Here is a 17630-nt window from a genome sequence, read left to right as displayed (position 1 = left end):
GTGAATTTTCATTTACTGAAGCCTTTGATCCAAGCAAACGCCGCATGTAGCTATCTGATAACTTTAATTGGTATTGACATTTTCGCAAACACAGGCCTGTTGTATAAATTGAACTGAACCGCCAAAGAGGTAGGTGCTCTGATATCAGAAACACGACATTCGGACTGACTTATGTTTTCTATAATTAAAAAGAAAACATAACTGAAGGCCAACTAGACTAATCTATGAACTTGGCTGTCTAGATTTATAAGTTGATTAGTAAATGAACGTGATTATGGATTTCGAACGATAAAAGTCTGCTAATTATTTCAATTTGTCGAATATTCATAAAGTTCGTAAGTAAATTTATTGTTGTAGATTAACTTTAAATAGCCGACATGTATTTGACGATCTTTTCTTTGCAGGTTGGTTCTACATCAGATCAGCTCGCGGCGGTCTGCACTTGGTCGCCAACGGACATATATTTTACGAAGACGGAGGCTCACATCCTCGTCGCGTCACGTGGCGTTGTGCTAGATCCTACCAGAAAGCTGAACGCTGTCAAGTTGCCTTATGTTTGAGAGACGGTCGTCTAGTATACTTCCGCGGCTCCCATAACCATCCAGCTACGTACAACCCCTCCAAACACGAATCCAGGAAGTTCCAAGTAGATCCTATGGGCAAGTATAAGATTGTAGCTAGTGCGCCATCGCGGCCTGTCGAGGTGGTAGTGCCTCTTGTACCCGCCGCGCCTGTCACGCCGGCTGCCCCTCATGCAGCTCTGCTCTTTTAGGCCTGGCGCGACCTCCTTGTTCGGGGCCTCCTCGACGGTGGGCACTGACCTGGAGTGTCGCGATCTCCGGCACCTTCGTGATAAGCATTTGGCACATATCGTCTTTTCGCATTAAAAGTATACAATTTCCTAAAATATTCGAAATTGAGTTAATATGCGGAATCATTTGGTATCACCAGTATTTTTCTCATAAATACTGTCAAAAGAGCGTAGTTTAGTTTTAGTTTTAGTATTTTTTTTAGTTTTGACTATTATTAACAAAATTAATACATAATTTTATCTTACCTCAAAAAACAGTACACTATGTAACTAGTAAAAAAAATGTTGCAAAGATGATTCATATTAAAAATATCACACGTTGAACCATTAAAACACTCTCCTGTAAAATTAGTAAGTTTTGCGATTATACAGTTTTAATGCGAGAAGGCGATATGTGTCCTAGTGTAGCTAAAAACATGATATCAAAAACTGCTAGTGTTCACCGTGAATTTAATTTAATGCAATAAAATCCGAAACTTTGTATGACATTTATACAAAAAGAAAATGCCAAATTCGACTTCCTTAACATAGGGGTTAGGGTACATAATTTAAGATTTAGAGACGTTTACTTTGATACTGGCATTTGTCGGGTGATCAATACAAAACGAACTATTCGGAACGGAACACTTTCTAGTTTAGTTATCGGGCTTGATTGTAGATCATCAATTTATTCTACCAAATAGCCGTTTACTAATCTTCCAATATGAGATAGAACACAAACAATCATCCCCGTTATGTGATAATTAAGCGTTTCGAAGTATCCGCAATCATGGACAGTTATTTGGAATCAGAATTAGTATTATGTCTGCGGCTGCAGAAGATCGTCACGATCGCCTTATAATGCCTTAACGGCTCTTATTGTGTATAGGATACAAAATAAATAACAATATACATTTGTATAACGTGAATGTGCAATATTCTCATACCAAATTATTTAGATATTATGTACACATACAACTGTATAGCTTTAATACTAGTGTAGACGTCTTGTTGATGCTTTTTATGAAATTCTATTTATTGACCGCGATTTAGGACGCGGTAACGACTGATAGACAATGTTACGAAATACTCCAATATTTATGGTTTGTATTTAGCCGTAGAGTTAGCGTAGGTACTATAGGTATACCGTTATACCAGCTTATGAACAGAATTATACGAGCGATAGTTTTATATTAGAAATATTTATTCAAATACTATTGTATTGCATTTATAATCTTTAGAATATTATCTTTTACCAGTAGCGCTGAATCTAAAAACGAGGCGATATTATCCAACAGTGTAACCGGTTTTATTGCCCATCATGTATTAAAATGTATTCCATAGAATAACAATAAATATAAGGTAGTGTTTTATGTAATTTGAGTTTTAAATAATTGCTGTATTATTAACGTTTTGAAATCGTAATGATCTTGTTTAGTATTATATTAGTAATCGTAGTTTGTTGTGTTGATGTTAAAATTTCTGTCAAGATATCATTGTTTCGTTTTATGTTTATGATGTCAGTATTTAATTTTATAAAGCAAAATGCTGAGAATTGACGTTATTTTATTACGCCCTTGCGACGTTGTCGCCATTTTTTTTAATTATGTACCCAAAAATATCGATATCGGCGCTTGAAAGGCAAATGTGACTAAGCGACAATGCGTGAACTTTACAGTAGACTAATTTAATGTTGAAATACCTGAAAAAAAATCTATTTTAACGAATCTGGCTGTAGGATTGAAATGATTTTAATAGACCTAGAAATATTTTTTTTTGTGAATCGAATATGGTTATTGCCTATCATTTATGTACAAAGCAGTTATTGTCGCTTTTAGTCACGTTTGCCTTTCAAGCGTCGATATATACAAAATCATATTTTTGTTGAACTTTTGAGATATACTGCAGTTTGATATTGAAATAAGATTTGTGTGCATGTTTGGACAGCGTCAGTGCAAGCGGCTCGCCTGAGCAATGACGACGGACAGTTGTTAAAGATCAGCGGATATTGGTACAAGCTGGACGCCTGTTACCGCAACAAGAGGAGATGGATGTGCGCGCGAGATTGCGGTGCCCGTATCCACACAGCTGGAAAGAAGGTCGTCTTCTCGGAAATCAGACATAAATGCAAAAACGACCTATATAACACCGTTTGACTCAAAACGAATCTCTCAAAACATGACATTTTAATCGAGGTTCTTTTTTATTTTGACTCTACTACGAGTAATTCATTTAATATTTGACGAACATAACATTAATTTAATAACTGTATACTTTGATTGTATAAATCCCACCGTATTACGAACGCATAAAATTTTTGTTAAAAATATACTGTCGTTTCATTTGAAATCCTCGAGAACTCGGGCCAAATGCTGTCTTTGATATAATATTTAATAAAATTTGATTTCGTACAATTTGAATTTCAGTGAAAATGATCTACAGTAAAAGCGGGTACCCGAAAATGGTTCTCAACGGTTACTATTACCGGCCGCACAACGCGTATCGGAACCAGCCGAACGTGTTGTGGTACTGTGTCGGTCGTACAAAGTACCAGTGTAACGCCACGCTCCGGACCTACAAGAGCGAGCTTGTGGCGGTCGCTGGGCAACATAACCACGGTCGCTGACCACAGCCGCACCGCGCTGACCCCCTGCAGTGCATGCGCGATGTGTACATATTACAGCTGCATGAAATGTTCCGACTTTATGGTGAAAGATTAGCTTTGAGTGTCAATAATACTGCTAGGACCAATAATTAAGAGGATACCTTACGAAGTCATTTTCTTTATTATTAAACTATGTACTATAAATAAATAAAAAACATAAGTATCTGTAGTTGTTACATGTTTTGCACATTCCGTTAGAATATGTACATTCAATGTTCTGTATAAATGTTGAAGTTTCAAATGTTATCATGATGTCTATTTTATATTTTAAGTGTATAAGACCTAAAGGGTATTGTTAGTTCGATTAGGAGTAATAAATTGGGCAGTATATTAAATGTAAAATATTTAATAATATTATTGTTGATTTTAGTTTAGCCTATATTTGGAAGTCGTCAAAAATTTATATAATTTATGTAGTGCCATTAAATAAAAAAGATAGAAGTACGTTGTAAACAGTTTTCATTTTTCCAGGAAGGCGAAAGGTTTCTTTTTCAATATATACATTGTACATAAATTGACGTATAACAAACAATAATTATGAGACATTTTTCGTAAAAACTCAAATTATCAATAACCTATGTGACGTATGATAATTGGTTGTAAATTTGATAAGATCGGCATACAGTAGCAACTTAGATTATAAATAAATTATTATTTGAAAGAAAAAAAATTAAATATTTCCACATGATCACTTTTCAAATGAGTGATGTCTGTACTTTAAAAAGAATAATTATGTGACTAATTAATTGGAAACGATTATTTGTGATTGTGGATTTTGGTACAGAGGCGCCGGCTGTTTACGTGCCGTCGAGGTCCGGGAAGTCATTGTTGGTCCACGACGGATATACGTTCTACTTGAAGAACCTTCAGGCGCACGGTCGGAAGCAGTGGTACTGCTCGTCTCGGGACATGGCCGGGTGTCGCGCTGACGTCATCACCGCTCCCGCCAGCGCGGGGGCCGGGGACATCTTGTTCCTGGTTCGCGGCCGCCACATACACGCGCCCCCCAGCTACTATTTCACCCCTGACGGTAAATATGTCAGACGGAAGGATATTTATCATAGGTACAGGTAGCGGCACTAATCACTGTACAGTTTTTTTTTGTGTTTTCAATCACCTGTTTATTTTATATTTTTTTGTATTTTTTATGTATTTTTTTTTACGAGCATGCTCGGACAGTAAGTTCCTATAATGAAAATTTACAAATAACTACGCGTACTTAAACTAATTCGCATTGTTAACGTGTTAAAATTGAAAGCGACTTAAATGTTCACTATAATTATATTATTACGATGTGTAATGTAATTTTACGTTGTATCTCTTTGTGCCTAAAATCGTAGCAATACTCAGAATTACTCTACGTTTTTTTAAGTTTGAATTACAAGTTTGTGCTCTGAATACAGTATTAAAGGATACGAATGAATGAACGGAGTTTCCCTTTCCCAAATTTGTAACGTACTACGCAATAACGCGTAGTACGGAGCGTAGGCGGGCGGTGGCGTGGTGGGCCGCTCTTACGTAAACCAGTGTCAAAAGCCTGCCGTAAACGGGGTGGCTGCCCGATCACGTTTTACGCACTTACAAATAAACAAAACAGTTGAACCTAAACTCGCTCAAGTGTCGTCCACGACTCGTGAACCTGTTTACGACAAGTTATTATAATAAAAGAGCGGTTTTTTTGTTGTTATCAAAACAAACCAGACCGAAATATCAGTACTAACTGTGAAGGTCACGAATTAGAATTTTCAGTAGCGAAAAACAAACAGATTCGAAACGACGCAGTTATAAAACTTGTAAACAACACAAACGTCGCGGCATAAATTTCGTGCCTAATTTTGTTAATTAATGACCCGAGTTACGGAAAAAAATATTTACTTGCGAATTCTGTTTGGATCACTCAAGTATAAGAAATAATGCAAAGATATTGAATCGGGTGTACTCGTACAAGAAAACATGAATTGCGCAGTTGAGTCGGATCGATACAACCTACAAAGTTATGAAAGAAGAAAGTTCGGCAGGGCACGGGGAATCGTATGGGCGTGCCCTTCCATCCCGCGGTATAGCCTAGTTACGCCCTGTATGCCCTAATTTTGACATAGTACGCATCGGCCTTTCTTTGTAGGGCGGCAGGGGGTGCGGGAACTCGCGTACCCCGCTTCCCACTTGTAGTTACGCAATCGGGCCGTGACGTGCTTATTTGTTTTGATATCTCTGATGCCTACGTCTCCCCGGAAATCCCGCAAAACGGAACGTAATGTGAAACGACTCACAATAATATTGAACTTTGATTTTAATTTACATTGTTTACGTTCTGAGCACACAAATACTAATATTTCCTCTGTTATTATGTTCATATTTCATTTTATTTTATTAGATTTTGTAGAATTTGTAGGTAGAATTTTTTATTGCCGTTTATCTTCACGTAGAATGTATGTCACGAGAATTACATATACGCTTACGAGTGCAATAGTCACTATCATTACACTGCAGTGAGTATCTAATTGTGCTTAACCCCGGCACATTTAGGTCGGTAGGTTATTGACTTGAGATTTGAAAATGTATACTAGGATGTAATCTTACGAACAAAGATTGCTTTTCTTCCGAAAGTCGATGATCAGTTGCTGCACGAAGCTATATTGTTTCGAGTAGCTACTCGTTGTACCCGTATCCAACACTGTTGGACGGTGAAGGATTTTCTGATGAACTTTATGTATTAGGTAAAAAAAACAAGATTTTTCAAGTACGATTTTTTACTATTCCGTCCTTTCTCAATTAGTAAGTGGACATTAAAAAATGTTGATGTCATCTGTGTAATGTAAATTTCTAAAGGTTTAGCTTCGTTATTCAATGCCAATAATCGGAATAATCGTTGAATTTATTTTACTGGTTTCTTGGAATGTCTCTTCCATGAACACATTGAGTAGGTAGGTACCTTGGTAATACGTTTGACACACAAGTCGTCCACTATTATCATATTTATGAATTTTAGACTGTCCTTTTTAAAATCAAATTTACAAGGATTTGATCGTTCGAATTTACTGTAGAGTGTAGAGTAACTCAGTAGGTACGCACAATGTTATTTTCAGTCTAATTTTCAGTCTAAAAAAATTTATTCATGGTAAAAGTCATCATGAAACTTGGCAGTGCTTAAATAATTTCCCAATTCTACTAGACGCATGTATCAAAACTCTTTTTTTTTGTTTTGATTACCATTCACATACATTTTTTAAATACTACAAAACTAGATTGCTGCTGGTAACGGTCTCTACAGCCCAGGTCACTAGTTGAGAAATCTCAAAATATATACATATAATATAATATTTTTTAATTTTCGTGTATAGCAAACAACATACCTATGATCACCTAGATTCATGTGACCGTACGAAGTCTATAATATATCTTTTTGAAACAAAAGACTTCGTTACTATGTTGTCGATTTGCAATATTTGGACAACTACCAACATGTCCTACTTGATAATTTATTATATAAACTAAACATGTTTATGTGAAACATAATAATATTTTGTATTGATCAAAATATTAGTTCGGTGTAGTTGGTAATATTCCATTCCAGGGAGTCATGCAATATCTAATTTCAGTTGATCCCCGTAATGCAATGGTATGAATGGGAGTCGCGGGTGTTTGTATTTTGGTCGCTGCACAGGTCTCGAGGAGGCGGGCACGCGGGGCACGCGATACCACGCGCTCCGGCGGCGAGACATGCGCGTGGCGCCATTCTCATCCTGGTGATGGTGGCCCCAATCGATAATGCCCCAGAATCTCACTCCCGAGTGCCCCTCTCTCCTCTCCCTATGCCCTAGCTTCCATGCCTGTCAAATTATAACATCCCAATGTAGTAATAAGGTCGTTTTTACATTCGCTGTCCCGCGAAATGTTTCTATTATGCTTAATGGCCTCTATAAAATATTTTGATGCAGACTATTTTTTGTTTCAGCATTTGTAATGGATGAATGCGTTTGTTAATGTTTTATGATTTAAGCACATTCAAATGGTTTCTTGTTCATATTTAGTAGGTTTGAAGACAAAAAACAATAAATATGATAAAATAATTAAAATATTTCTGACACGGTCGGATTTTTGACACGGTCACATTGCCTTGCGTTTTAGAGTTGAGTTATTTGTGGTTGGTTTTTAAATTGTAGCGTGAACAGCTCTCACGATTCACCGAGAGTTAAGTGGTGACCGGAGCCCATCTTCGTAACGTGAATGATAACACCCACCTTTGACAAGAGGTCGAACTTTGATATCAATACAACGACTTTACCAACTATCCTTCAAACCGGAAGGCACGATTGCTTCGCGACAGGAATAGGCAGAATAATAACATTAAGGAGTGCGATCCTACAATCCTAATAATATAGATAATTTCGACAGTTTTTTTTATTTTCATGATTTAGACACGCACACATTTGATTAAAGTATTATAATAAAACGTAAGCGAAGCCGAGAAAAATTAACGCTAAAAGAGGACGATGCTTAAGAATTGAATCGTTGTAGCGATCGGCTGCGAGATGTCTTCGTGGCAGATAAGAGTTCGTTGGTTCGTGTGGCGGTGCCGGGTGAGGTCTGTGGTCCATGCTCCAACCTGCGGTGTCACTGTGCGCGACTTGAAAAGTTGCAATTGTATGCTCACAAAATACAGAAAAAAGAAATAACATACATAACGTTAGATAATTTTCACGATATCGAATTTAAAAAAAAATGGACTCATAATCCATGCAATGTCATTTAAACTGTATCGAGCTGTTCCAATTTTTTTAAATTCGTTTACTTAAATCAAATCGTACCTTATAAATGGATTGCGGTAGAATCCTAAGAAATGAAACAATTCGCTGTTTATAAATAGCTCTGGCAACTCCAAGTGAATCGTGAGCTAGCATATCTGTATTTGCCATTTTTTTTAAGGAAACAAGTAATCTAAGTAATATTGTATTTACGGTACTGCATTTATTCTATTCAAAAGGTAATATTTAATTGTCGTGGTCATGGAATGTACAATATTCAAATATCTACTTATTCGTGAACGTTTGAATATCGAGTAAAAGCAGCTTTCAATATGTCTACGACTCGTGAAAAGCGAGGAAAGTACTATAAGCGATCTAAACTTTGTAGTGATTGTATTTGTAATCTATATATTAATACGTGAAGCAAAAACTTTGTATCCCTTTTTACGAAAATTGCGCGGACGGAGGAGTATGAAATTTTCCACACTTATAGAGAATATAGAGAAGAAGTGCACAATGCCAAATTTTTTTTTAAATAATGCATAATAGATACATTAAATCAATAAAGAAAACATTACACACACTACATACCGTGTATTAGACGCACACACGCATGCATACTATTTATTGTCAAACTTTTGTTCTTGACGTCTGTGGTCAAATTGAGAATAGATTAAATATTGTTTGTCTTTATTAATATATTTTATAGTGTAGTCTTGGCGAAATTTGTGATTATAGAAGCATAAAATACAATCATAATAGTGTACAAACTTACAATTCCAATTAATTATAGTCGAATTTCGACTACTGCGGGACCTCTAGTATGAATAAATGCCGCTATTAGGAAACCAGTTAAAAGAGATAAAAAAATATACAAAAGCAATGTATTTTTTTTAAATATAGTATCTATATTACGATATTCATGCGTGTTATAACCCATCTCAAAATTTTAGATCTGCTATCTCGGTCGCACCGAAGGTCTACTTTTTATTTCAAGTGTTTTATTATTTTGTTTTCGATCAAACCTATAACCGTATACGCGCACATTTGTAATCTACGTATTTGATTTTGATATAAATCAAGAACCAAAATGTCACAAAGAAATTAACATACCGTTACATCAGACAAATTATGTATTTTGGAAATTTGTTTAGAAGAAACACAAACGCGCGGTATTACGCAATTTGAGCGCCAGAAAAAAGAATAATGTAAATACATATTATACAAAACTTTGACCTATCACTTAATATTCACAGGAAACTGTTTAAATTTAAGTATAAGAAACGCAACTTATCTCATAGCATATCGTGTGTTGTAATAGTTCTCTCAAGATAAAAAGTATTATTAGAATAGATCTCGGTGTTTCGGAACCAGTGTTCTATATTTAGTACAAGAGTAAAAACATTCCATTTATAGAAGGGGCGTACTGCGCATGTCTTTCTATCAATGAGATAATTTACTAGTAAAACAAATTGTGATTTGCGCAGGGTTGTAACAGTTGCGATGTGATGATATACTTCAGTGTAAATATTGGGGTTTTTAATGCCTTTGTAGGCGCAGAAGTACGTCTAATTGAAAGTTGTTTTTGCTCATGGACTTTGGCAATGTTAGAGACAGTCAAACCGCTAGCAGCGGCAAAAATCACACGATGCTGTCTCGAATAACTCCTTTGCAAATTATTATACCACCCTATTATCCTTCTAGCAAAACAAAAATTTTAAATTTGTGGTATTTAATTTTAATTATGATGAGCACACAAATTTGTCACAAAATGTTATCTTACCATATTTCATAATGATTAAAAGATGTGACTAAAATATCAATTGACAAAAAGCTTTTAATTCAAAATGTTCGAAAATCAAATAATACATAAACAAAACTGAGTAAAATGCTGCATTTCGATTGATTCGTCAAGTAAATAAATTTACACCAAAACCCCGTAAACGGTATCTGGAAGGATCAATAACCTTTAGTTATGAAGAAAAAGACAAACTGAGAAGATATGTTGATACACAATAATGTGAAATAATGAATAGTAACAAAACGCTTGTCGCGTTTGTCACAATTTAAACAGGAAAATATTTAGAAATTGTCCGATGTTAGATTCTTTTTCGAACAAAACGTTTTTGTACAATTTGACCCGATACTTTAGATGTCAATACACAAAATGTTGCAATATGAAATTTTGTTAAAGGCTAATAAATATTTGAATGTTTAAAACATAGCGTTATTTCTTTCTTCCATAATGCACTTTTTTCTTTAAAAATTAAAGACGGAGTTAGAGTCACTAAAACAATTTGTATGTTTCATAGTTTTTTGCATTTAAAAATCTGGTTATTATTTTGAGAATGCCACAAGCTTCAATAAACATTAATTTAGATGTTTCTATATGATAAATACTCTAACATTTGAATGGTATTCGTAGCTCGGTACATCTCGACGACACGGGGCTCGAGGTTGCTTCTCTATCAAGGCAACACGTATTTCGTCAACTCTAGAAAGAACCATGACAAGTCCCGCCTTCTTTGGTACTGCTCCTCGCGAAAATCCAGGTGTTGTCCGGCTTCTATACTCACTTTCAACGACAGAGTCCTCGGCCAGCCTCCAGTGCATACGCACCCTCCGAAAATGTCGAGCACCCATAAAACCAAAGAAGAAGAACTCGATTATTATCATGATTGAGTTGGATGACAAAAAAGAAGTTTGGATTTCATAAACAAAAAAAAAATGGGTAAATGATCGTTTGCAATTAGTGTGGAGTTGGTTTTGTTTACGCTTGAAGAAGTATCTTTGCGTCATTCCTCACAGCATATTTTAACATTAAAGAAATGTAAAAATGCTTTTAGATCCAAAAATCTACTTTTAATTTAGTGAGTAGGAAATTTAATAAATCACGCTAGTGGATTCATGTCATTTATAAAAAAAACATAAAGAAGTAATGTAGATTCGGGTTTCTAATCTACTTAGTATAAAAAACGTTTTTAAAGTTGATAAGCATACTTATTAAATAATTAATTAATAAAATAAATTGCAAAGTTTTATAATTTAAAAATGTTGAACTTCATTAATTTGTTCGTGCCAATACTTTTAATGTACATGTAAATTTGGTTAAGAGAAATGTGTCATATTTATAAATTACTTATTTAGAGTTACATATATCGGGTTTCAATAGCTATTAGTAATTTAGTATAAACATATTAGAAAAGTATATTATATGCTATTGTTCTGAATACAATAGCAACAAGGTTAGCGCGACGAAGTTTGACAATTGTGCCCATTGATTCAATTAAGACTATTAACGTAAAGTACAAAGACAGTTTCTAAAACTTAGTTTATAAAAATCTTCAGATGTGCCAAAGTTTTAAAAACACTTGAAACGTGCTTCTAGTCAATGTCCCGGTTCTGAGCCGCCCTAAATCCGGGGCTTGGTATCCACTATTGTATAGATTTCTACCTGTATCGTTCTGGGAAGCGAACAAAAAAAAACGTCTAGACGCCCTGCCTCTAAAAGCTTTTTCTATTTAAAATGTCTTTACGCATTTTGATGCATTTCATTGGTCTAGTCAAGGGCAGGTAGTCTCAGCTCCGTAATTTTTAAATAGTACTTTATGATTTAGGTACAAAGATATATTTTCGTTTTCACGACACTGGTAATGCCGTGCTTCTTACTTTAATAGCTGTTTCAGTTTTTTTTTATGCAGTGTAATATTCGTACATTACATTGAATAGTTGATAGAACATTATAAAGTATCAACGAATTTGAGCAGTTCTTGGAAAGATTCCAAGATCGAAATTTTGTAGACGAAAGGTGTAGGAGCAGATCTTATAAAATATTTATTACATCCACGTGTCACGGTGTTTACGGAACGAAGAAGTGTTTGAGTAATTCTCTCCGAATTCAAGAATAGTTGAAAGATTAATTTAAAATGTTGAGTACTGTTTGCATGTCAAAAAAATAAAATAAAGATTCGGGCAAGTATTTTATCGTATTCGTCGTCAGCCCGCAAGCTGAATAGTGAAGGGCAACTGTGCGTTTCGACATGGCCCTATTGCTCGTTGAACTAGTAGTAAACACCTGGCTATACGCAGGCATTACACGTACCGTTACGTCGAACAAACTGGATATCTTAATTACTACTCGTCGGTTCTCATTTACAGTATTCAGACACTGCTCCTTCATCTTACGCATGTAAAATGTTTAATAAAATCGATCTGAATGTAATTTTCTTCGACTATGTAAATTGTATATCCGGCTGTGACACGTGTACGATGATTACACGTTATAGATCAAACTAAACGTATTGTGGAAATGTATGTAAACCAAAATAATTGCCAATAAAATTATGATCACGGGTATAATTTTGTTTTCTTTCATCGGTTTTATATTTGTTAGGAGAACGAAGTTATCCGACTCCGCGGGTCATCACGGGTGCCACGGTTACCGTTACCCGAGCAACGCAACGACTATTGTGAGTAAATAGGGGGGTGTAATGAAGATGAACATAATAATATGCTCGATGAACACGGAGATATACTCGTGTGTTTCTTTTGAAATTATTCGATATAATCTTCCGCCTTTCTTCTCTTATACAAATACTTGATCTCCCTACTCGTGATATGTATGTAGGTGTATGAGTTATATTCACCTACATGTATCGAATTTCTTTTCAATGAGACTTGGACCTTTGTTCGGTATCCTAGGAGACTGTAATCCGTTGTCTTTTGTTCGTATAATCCAGAGGTTTCCAAACTTATTTTGTCTACTGCCCACTTTGAGAATAAATGATTTTTTAGCGCCTGCATTTTTTCACCTACTTCAAAAACCACTTTAGCGAGAACTCAGTCGGTGTCTAAGAGTCCTCCCAGATGAAGTTAGAAATTGCCTTCCAAGCCTCTACACAACGCTCCCTTTTTTCTGGATCTCTTACCGCCCCCCTTTGGGACTACAGCGCCCACAAGGGGGCGTTATCGCCCACTTTAGGAAAGGATGGTATAATCTATTCATTGTGTCTGTCACTAACCCTAATCCTGCCTTCTGATTCTCAAAAGATTTGTTATGGATGAGAAAGATGCATAACTAACACAAATACCTGAATATTATTGCCAAAGTACGCATCAAACGAAAATAAAGTCATTAAATTACGTGGACTATTGAATTAAAACTGGAATATAACGTACCTAGGTATTAATGTTTAAATGTTGCCCGATGTCTTCTTGGATCTTAAACTTTTTTTAGGTTTTCTATCAAGAAAAAATATATGCTACAAATCGAAATTGTTGAATATATGAATTTTTAGTTTTAACAAGAAAATTAGATTTAATATCAGTGTACTTCCAGGAAATCGTTGATGCAAAGTAAAGTGTGTCATGAGGGCCACCCAACTGCCATGATCCATAATAATTACGAATAGATTTCATCGTAATATCGAAGGAAAATCGAAGAATAAAACATGCAGAGATGCGTATCGTTCCGTGAGAATGCCGCTGAGCTATTAATGTATGTAGATTGTGGCTAGCTCATTCACATGAAGGAATCCGTTACTTATTGTCTTTACCTGCACGGATCCATCTCGACCGACTTTGAATTTATAATCTGATATTTCCCTGTAGGTGCTCAGATTCGTAGAGACCATTTGCTTGTTACGTAAGAACTACTTACTTTACTTTACTTTTTTACTGGTGGTAGGACCTCCTGTGAGTCCGCACGGGTAGGTACCACCACCCTGCCTATTTCTGCCGTGAAGCAGTAATGCGTTTCGGTTTGAAGGGTGGGGCAGCCGTTGTAACTATACTTGAGACCTTAGAACTTATATTATTATCTCAAGGTGGTGGCGCATTTACGTTGTAGATGTCTATGGGCTCCAGTAACCACTTAACACCAGGTGGGCTGTGAGCTCGTCCACCGATCTAAGCAATAAAAAAAAAAGGTCCAATCAATACTGGAATTTCATTTTTGAGACGAACAAAAACTACATAGCAGGTACATTTTTATTTGAAACCTAAAATCATTAAGCTTGTACGTACTTTTCTGTATTGCTATCAGCATTGGAAATTTTCATCAAAAGCAATACGAACGCATAAAAGTGCCTACTAAAAATGGTAATAAATTTCGGAGTCAAGCTGAGCATGACTACTAAGATAATCGTGTTAACGGTAAACTGCATTTTTGTGTGTGTCGTTCCGTTCTCCGCTAAGTTTGGCGCATTCGATAACACAGTCCACGTATAACCGTGCTCATTATAAATACAGTTCCGAGAGATCGAGTCCCAGTTTAACATATTCATCGACAATGGGAGGTCCCGATACGATGTTACAATACACCATAAAAATAACTGAATATCTCGAAACAGCGCCCTCGCTCGAAGTGACGTAGCAGATATTTGGACACGTCATAAAACCGGTTCATTCGAGATTTGTTGATGCTGTCAAGTTAGCATACGGGCGCTGGTAGATGGCGCCGCTTGTATTTTTAGAGGGGCATTTTGATAATACTATCGTTGTTAATTCGTGCATGTCAAATATCGAAAACTAATTTCACCGAATTCTATTAAATTATAAAACTTAATATGCTTGGAAGACAAAAAAAAACAATAAAAAAGTCGTTTAGTTGTTTACTCCGCATAGTAGATGGCGTTACTGGTTTAAAACTGCTATGTTTCTAAGAAGCAAATTGATTAATAAACTATTGATTTGAAAGTGAGTTGATGAGAGTTTTGCGATGTAATTCTAAGAATAATTGATTCAATATGCACTTATTTAATGTAGCTAGATAGAAAAAAAATACAATAAAATAAGAAGCAGCGTTTAATCTAATTAGCCAGGCAAATTATGAAAATTTCTGAAGTTCCGTTTACACAGTTTACAGGTAAAATATAATTTAAGATAAAACAATTATGTCATAGGTGCAGTGATAGTGCGATCACGTCAGGGTAATCCGATGATAGTCTACAAAGGGATGAACTTCATCAAGGAAAGAACGTACGGAGGTCATCGGGTCTACTGGGTGTGTGGCAGGAAACGGCGACTCCAGTGTCAAGCGCGACTCATGACTATTGACTTCCAAGTTGTTAAAGTACAAGGAGTTCATAATCATTTCTGACATGTATCAACTACAATAAACTGGATTTTAATCTAAATATACAAAAAGACATTCCATTAAAATTACATACGACAAATTATGATAGTTAAATATTTCAAAATTACGTGTTGTGTGATATGAAAATACTCAGTTTTAGTTTTATTATTCTATGGTTATTCATTTAAAACAACCAGGATAATACATTATCAACGTATTGTTAACATTGGAACTTCATTGGCATCTACTGTTGTTTGTTATCTATATGAGATTTTTTACGTAATTATTAAACAAATTTATTCATGTTGTATGGAAGGCTGGTAAAATTAAGTGAAAATAAAGTGATTAAATATCGATAAAAATATCGATAAAAATCGAGAGCATTAAAGACAATCAACTGTTTGTTATAAACGGTAAATAAAAGTAATTTCCACAAGACGCGACGTAGAATTTAAGCTTGGGTAGAGCTACAGGAAAAATACAAAGAATATCTGTACACTAACTGCGTAGCGGTATTTAACAATTTTAATTAGTTTAAAATAAATTGTATTTAATACATGTAGTATATAATATAACATAGATGTAATAAAGTAATGGAGCTCGGTATAGTTTGTATATTGAAAAAAAAGCGACAAAAATATATAAATACTGTAATGTGGATGCATGTGGATATAAGCATGCACGACACGGTTATGTCTACCTACTCTCTGCCGTTATGCCGCAAATTACTACCAGTGCTATATTTATTTCGAGAAAATCTTAATTTCTATGTATTTCATTTAGTTCTTGATTTGAGGAAAACATTTACGAATAACTGTTTAATTATGGATCATAGAATCTTGGAGTTATGTGTCAGGGCTTATCTCAGAATTATTAGTAGGTACTAAGAAAATAACCGTTATCTCAAACTACGCTAGTTCAGAATATTTAACACGCTTCTTGTGGTGACCAAAAATGTGCTTTTTATACAATTGCTAAAAGTACACGTATGTAACGGAAATTTCAGAATGAAGTAATGTATGCCTTTTTTCTTAGATTTTGATAAATGGGAAAATTGATGTAATGAAATTACTACTAACAATAAAAAAATGACAGGTTGAAATGGAAACGAGTAGAGACGAAATTTCGATAATAGTCAATTTAATTTATCATAGCTCTTTATATAACGTTTTGTAAAATTATCCGCGGAAAATATTAATCTTTACGGAATTTCTATACTATACTATTATTATTAATTAATAATATTATAAAGAGGAAAGATTTGTTTGTTTGTTTGTTTCGAATAGGCTCCGAAACTACTGGACCGATTTGAAAAATTCTTTTTCCATTAGAAGCCGACATTGTCCCTGATGAACATAGGCTACTTTTTTTTTTTTTTTTTTTTGTTTCATGTGTGTTTTAATGTTTCCGAAGCGAAGCGAGGGCGGGTCGCTAGTATTTTATAAAATTAAATATTTTAACGAAAACAAAACATATTTTTTATTTCTTTCTCTCTAAACTTACCACAATTTATGGGACTGCGGGACGATCTGGTATACGTGAGGTCGTGAAGATAATAATTGTGCTACGGCAATGAAATACGAAAAATTGTTTTTTCCAATATGCCCAGAGGTTTGGAAAAATGTTTCATCCAGAAAACCAGAAAACACTCGACAATTACCCTTTAAGTAACTAAATTTGAAGGCTCTATACGTAAATTGTATTTAGAAAGTTATTTATAGCTAACAAATAAAATGAGGTCTGATTGATTTATAGAATGTCTGTTGTCTATGATTCACGAAAAATGAAGAAAATGCATTATAGAATTAGATCCGTTTTTAGAGAAAAAAAAACATGGACCGAACCATGTCTAAATATTATTACGAGTATTTCAAATACGGCAGTACGGTGCTTCATTTAAACTAACAAATGTGGCTCCTTTTCGAAATGTAATGTAGTTTTTGGAACGAAGTTCCTTATGGGACGATGCGGAGATTTACCCTAACCGGGAAAAAACGTCCGTAACGTAAGATTTTTATTAGTAATACACACAGTGCACGACTTAACTTTGTAATAACGTACAAAAAATAACATATAATTATTATATATTTTTTTTAAATCATTGTGAATAAAATAAAGTTGATAACTTAAAGTAGTTTTTTTTTATCAATAAAAAATCATAATGAAAAATGTATACCCGAATAATTATTTTCTTTATACCTCGAATAGAACTTAAAATTAAATTTTTTATAATAAGGAACTTCGTTCCTATCCGGAGTCCCAGGACACCACACATCTTTTTTTTATTTATTTTTTATTGCAGAAGGAAATCGGATACAGTACAAAAATCGCTCGTTTTCTTTCTTCGACCTGGAA

The 17630-nt window shown here is 34.8% G+C and overlaps 1 protein-coding gene across 34 annotated transcripts in view; it reads left to right on the top strand.

Annotated features, from left to right (window-relative positions):
* LOC114239888 (uncharacterized) overlaps positions 1-17630 on the top strand; it is a 471744-nt gene that overhangs the window by 36612 nt on the left and 417502 nt on the right. The window contains exons 5-6 of one of the 34 annotated variants that reach the window (XM_089728032.1): positions 4240-4485; positions 10626-12556. The exons of 30 other annotated variants lie outside the window; for them this stretch is intronic. In XM_089728032.1, the coding sequence (XP_089584158.1) occupies positions 4240-4485; positions 10626-10882 (503 nt within the window). In that variant the 3' untranslated portion in view covers positions 10883-12556. Of the gene's footprint in view, positions 1-404; positions 2346-4239; positions 4486-7973; positions 10421-10625; positions 12557-17630 lie in introns of those variants that run through there. 3 more of the 34 variants (XM_089728033.1, XM_089728058.1, XM_089728035.1) reach the window with 3 other exon arrangements.

This window comes from Bombyx mandarina, chromosome 06 (assembly GCF_030267445.1).
Source record: "Bombyx mandarina strain Sakado chromosome 06, ASM3026744v2".
In the NCBI taxonomy this organism is placed as follows: Eukaryota; Metazoa; Arthropoda; class Insecta; order Lepidoptera; family Bombycidae; genus Bombyx; species Bombyx mandarina.
Note: the sequence above shows the minus strand (reverse complement) of the source record. Positions and strands in the feature narration are given on the sequence as shown.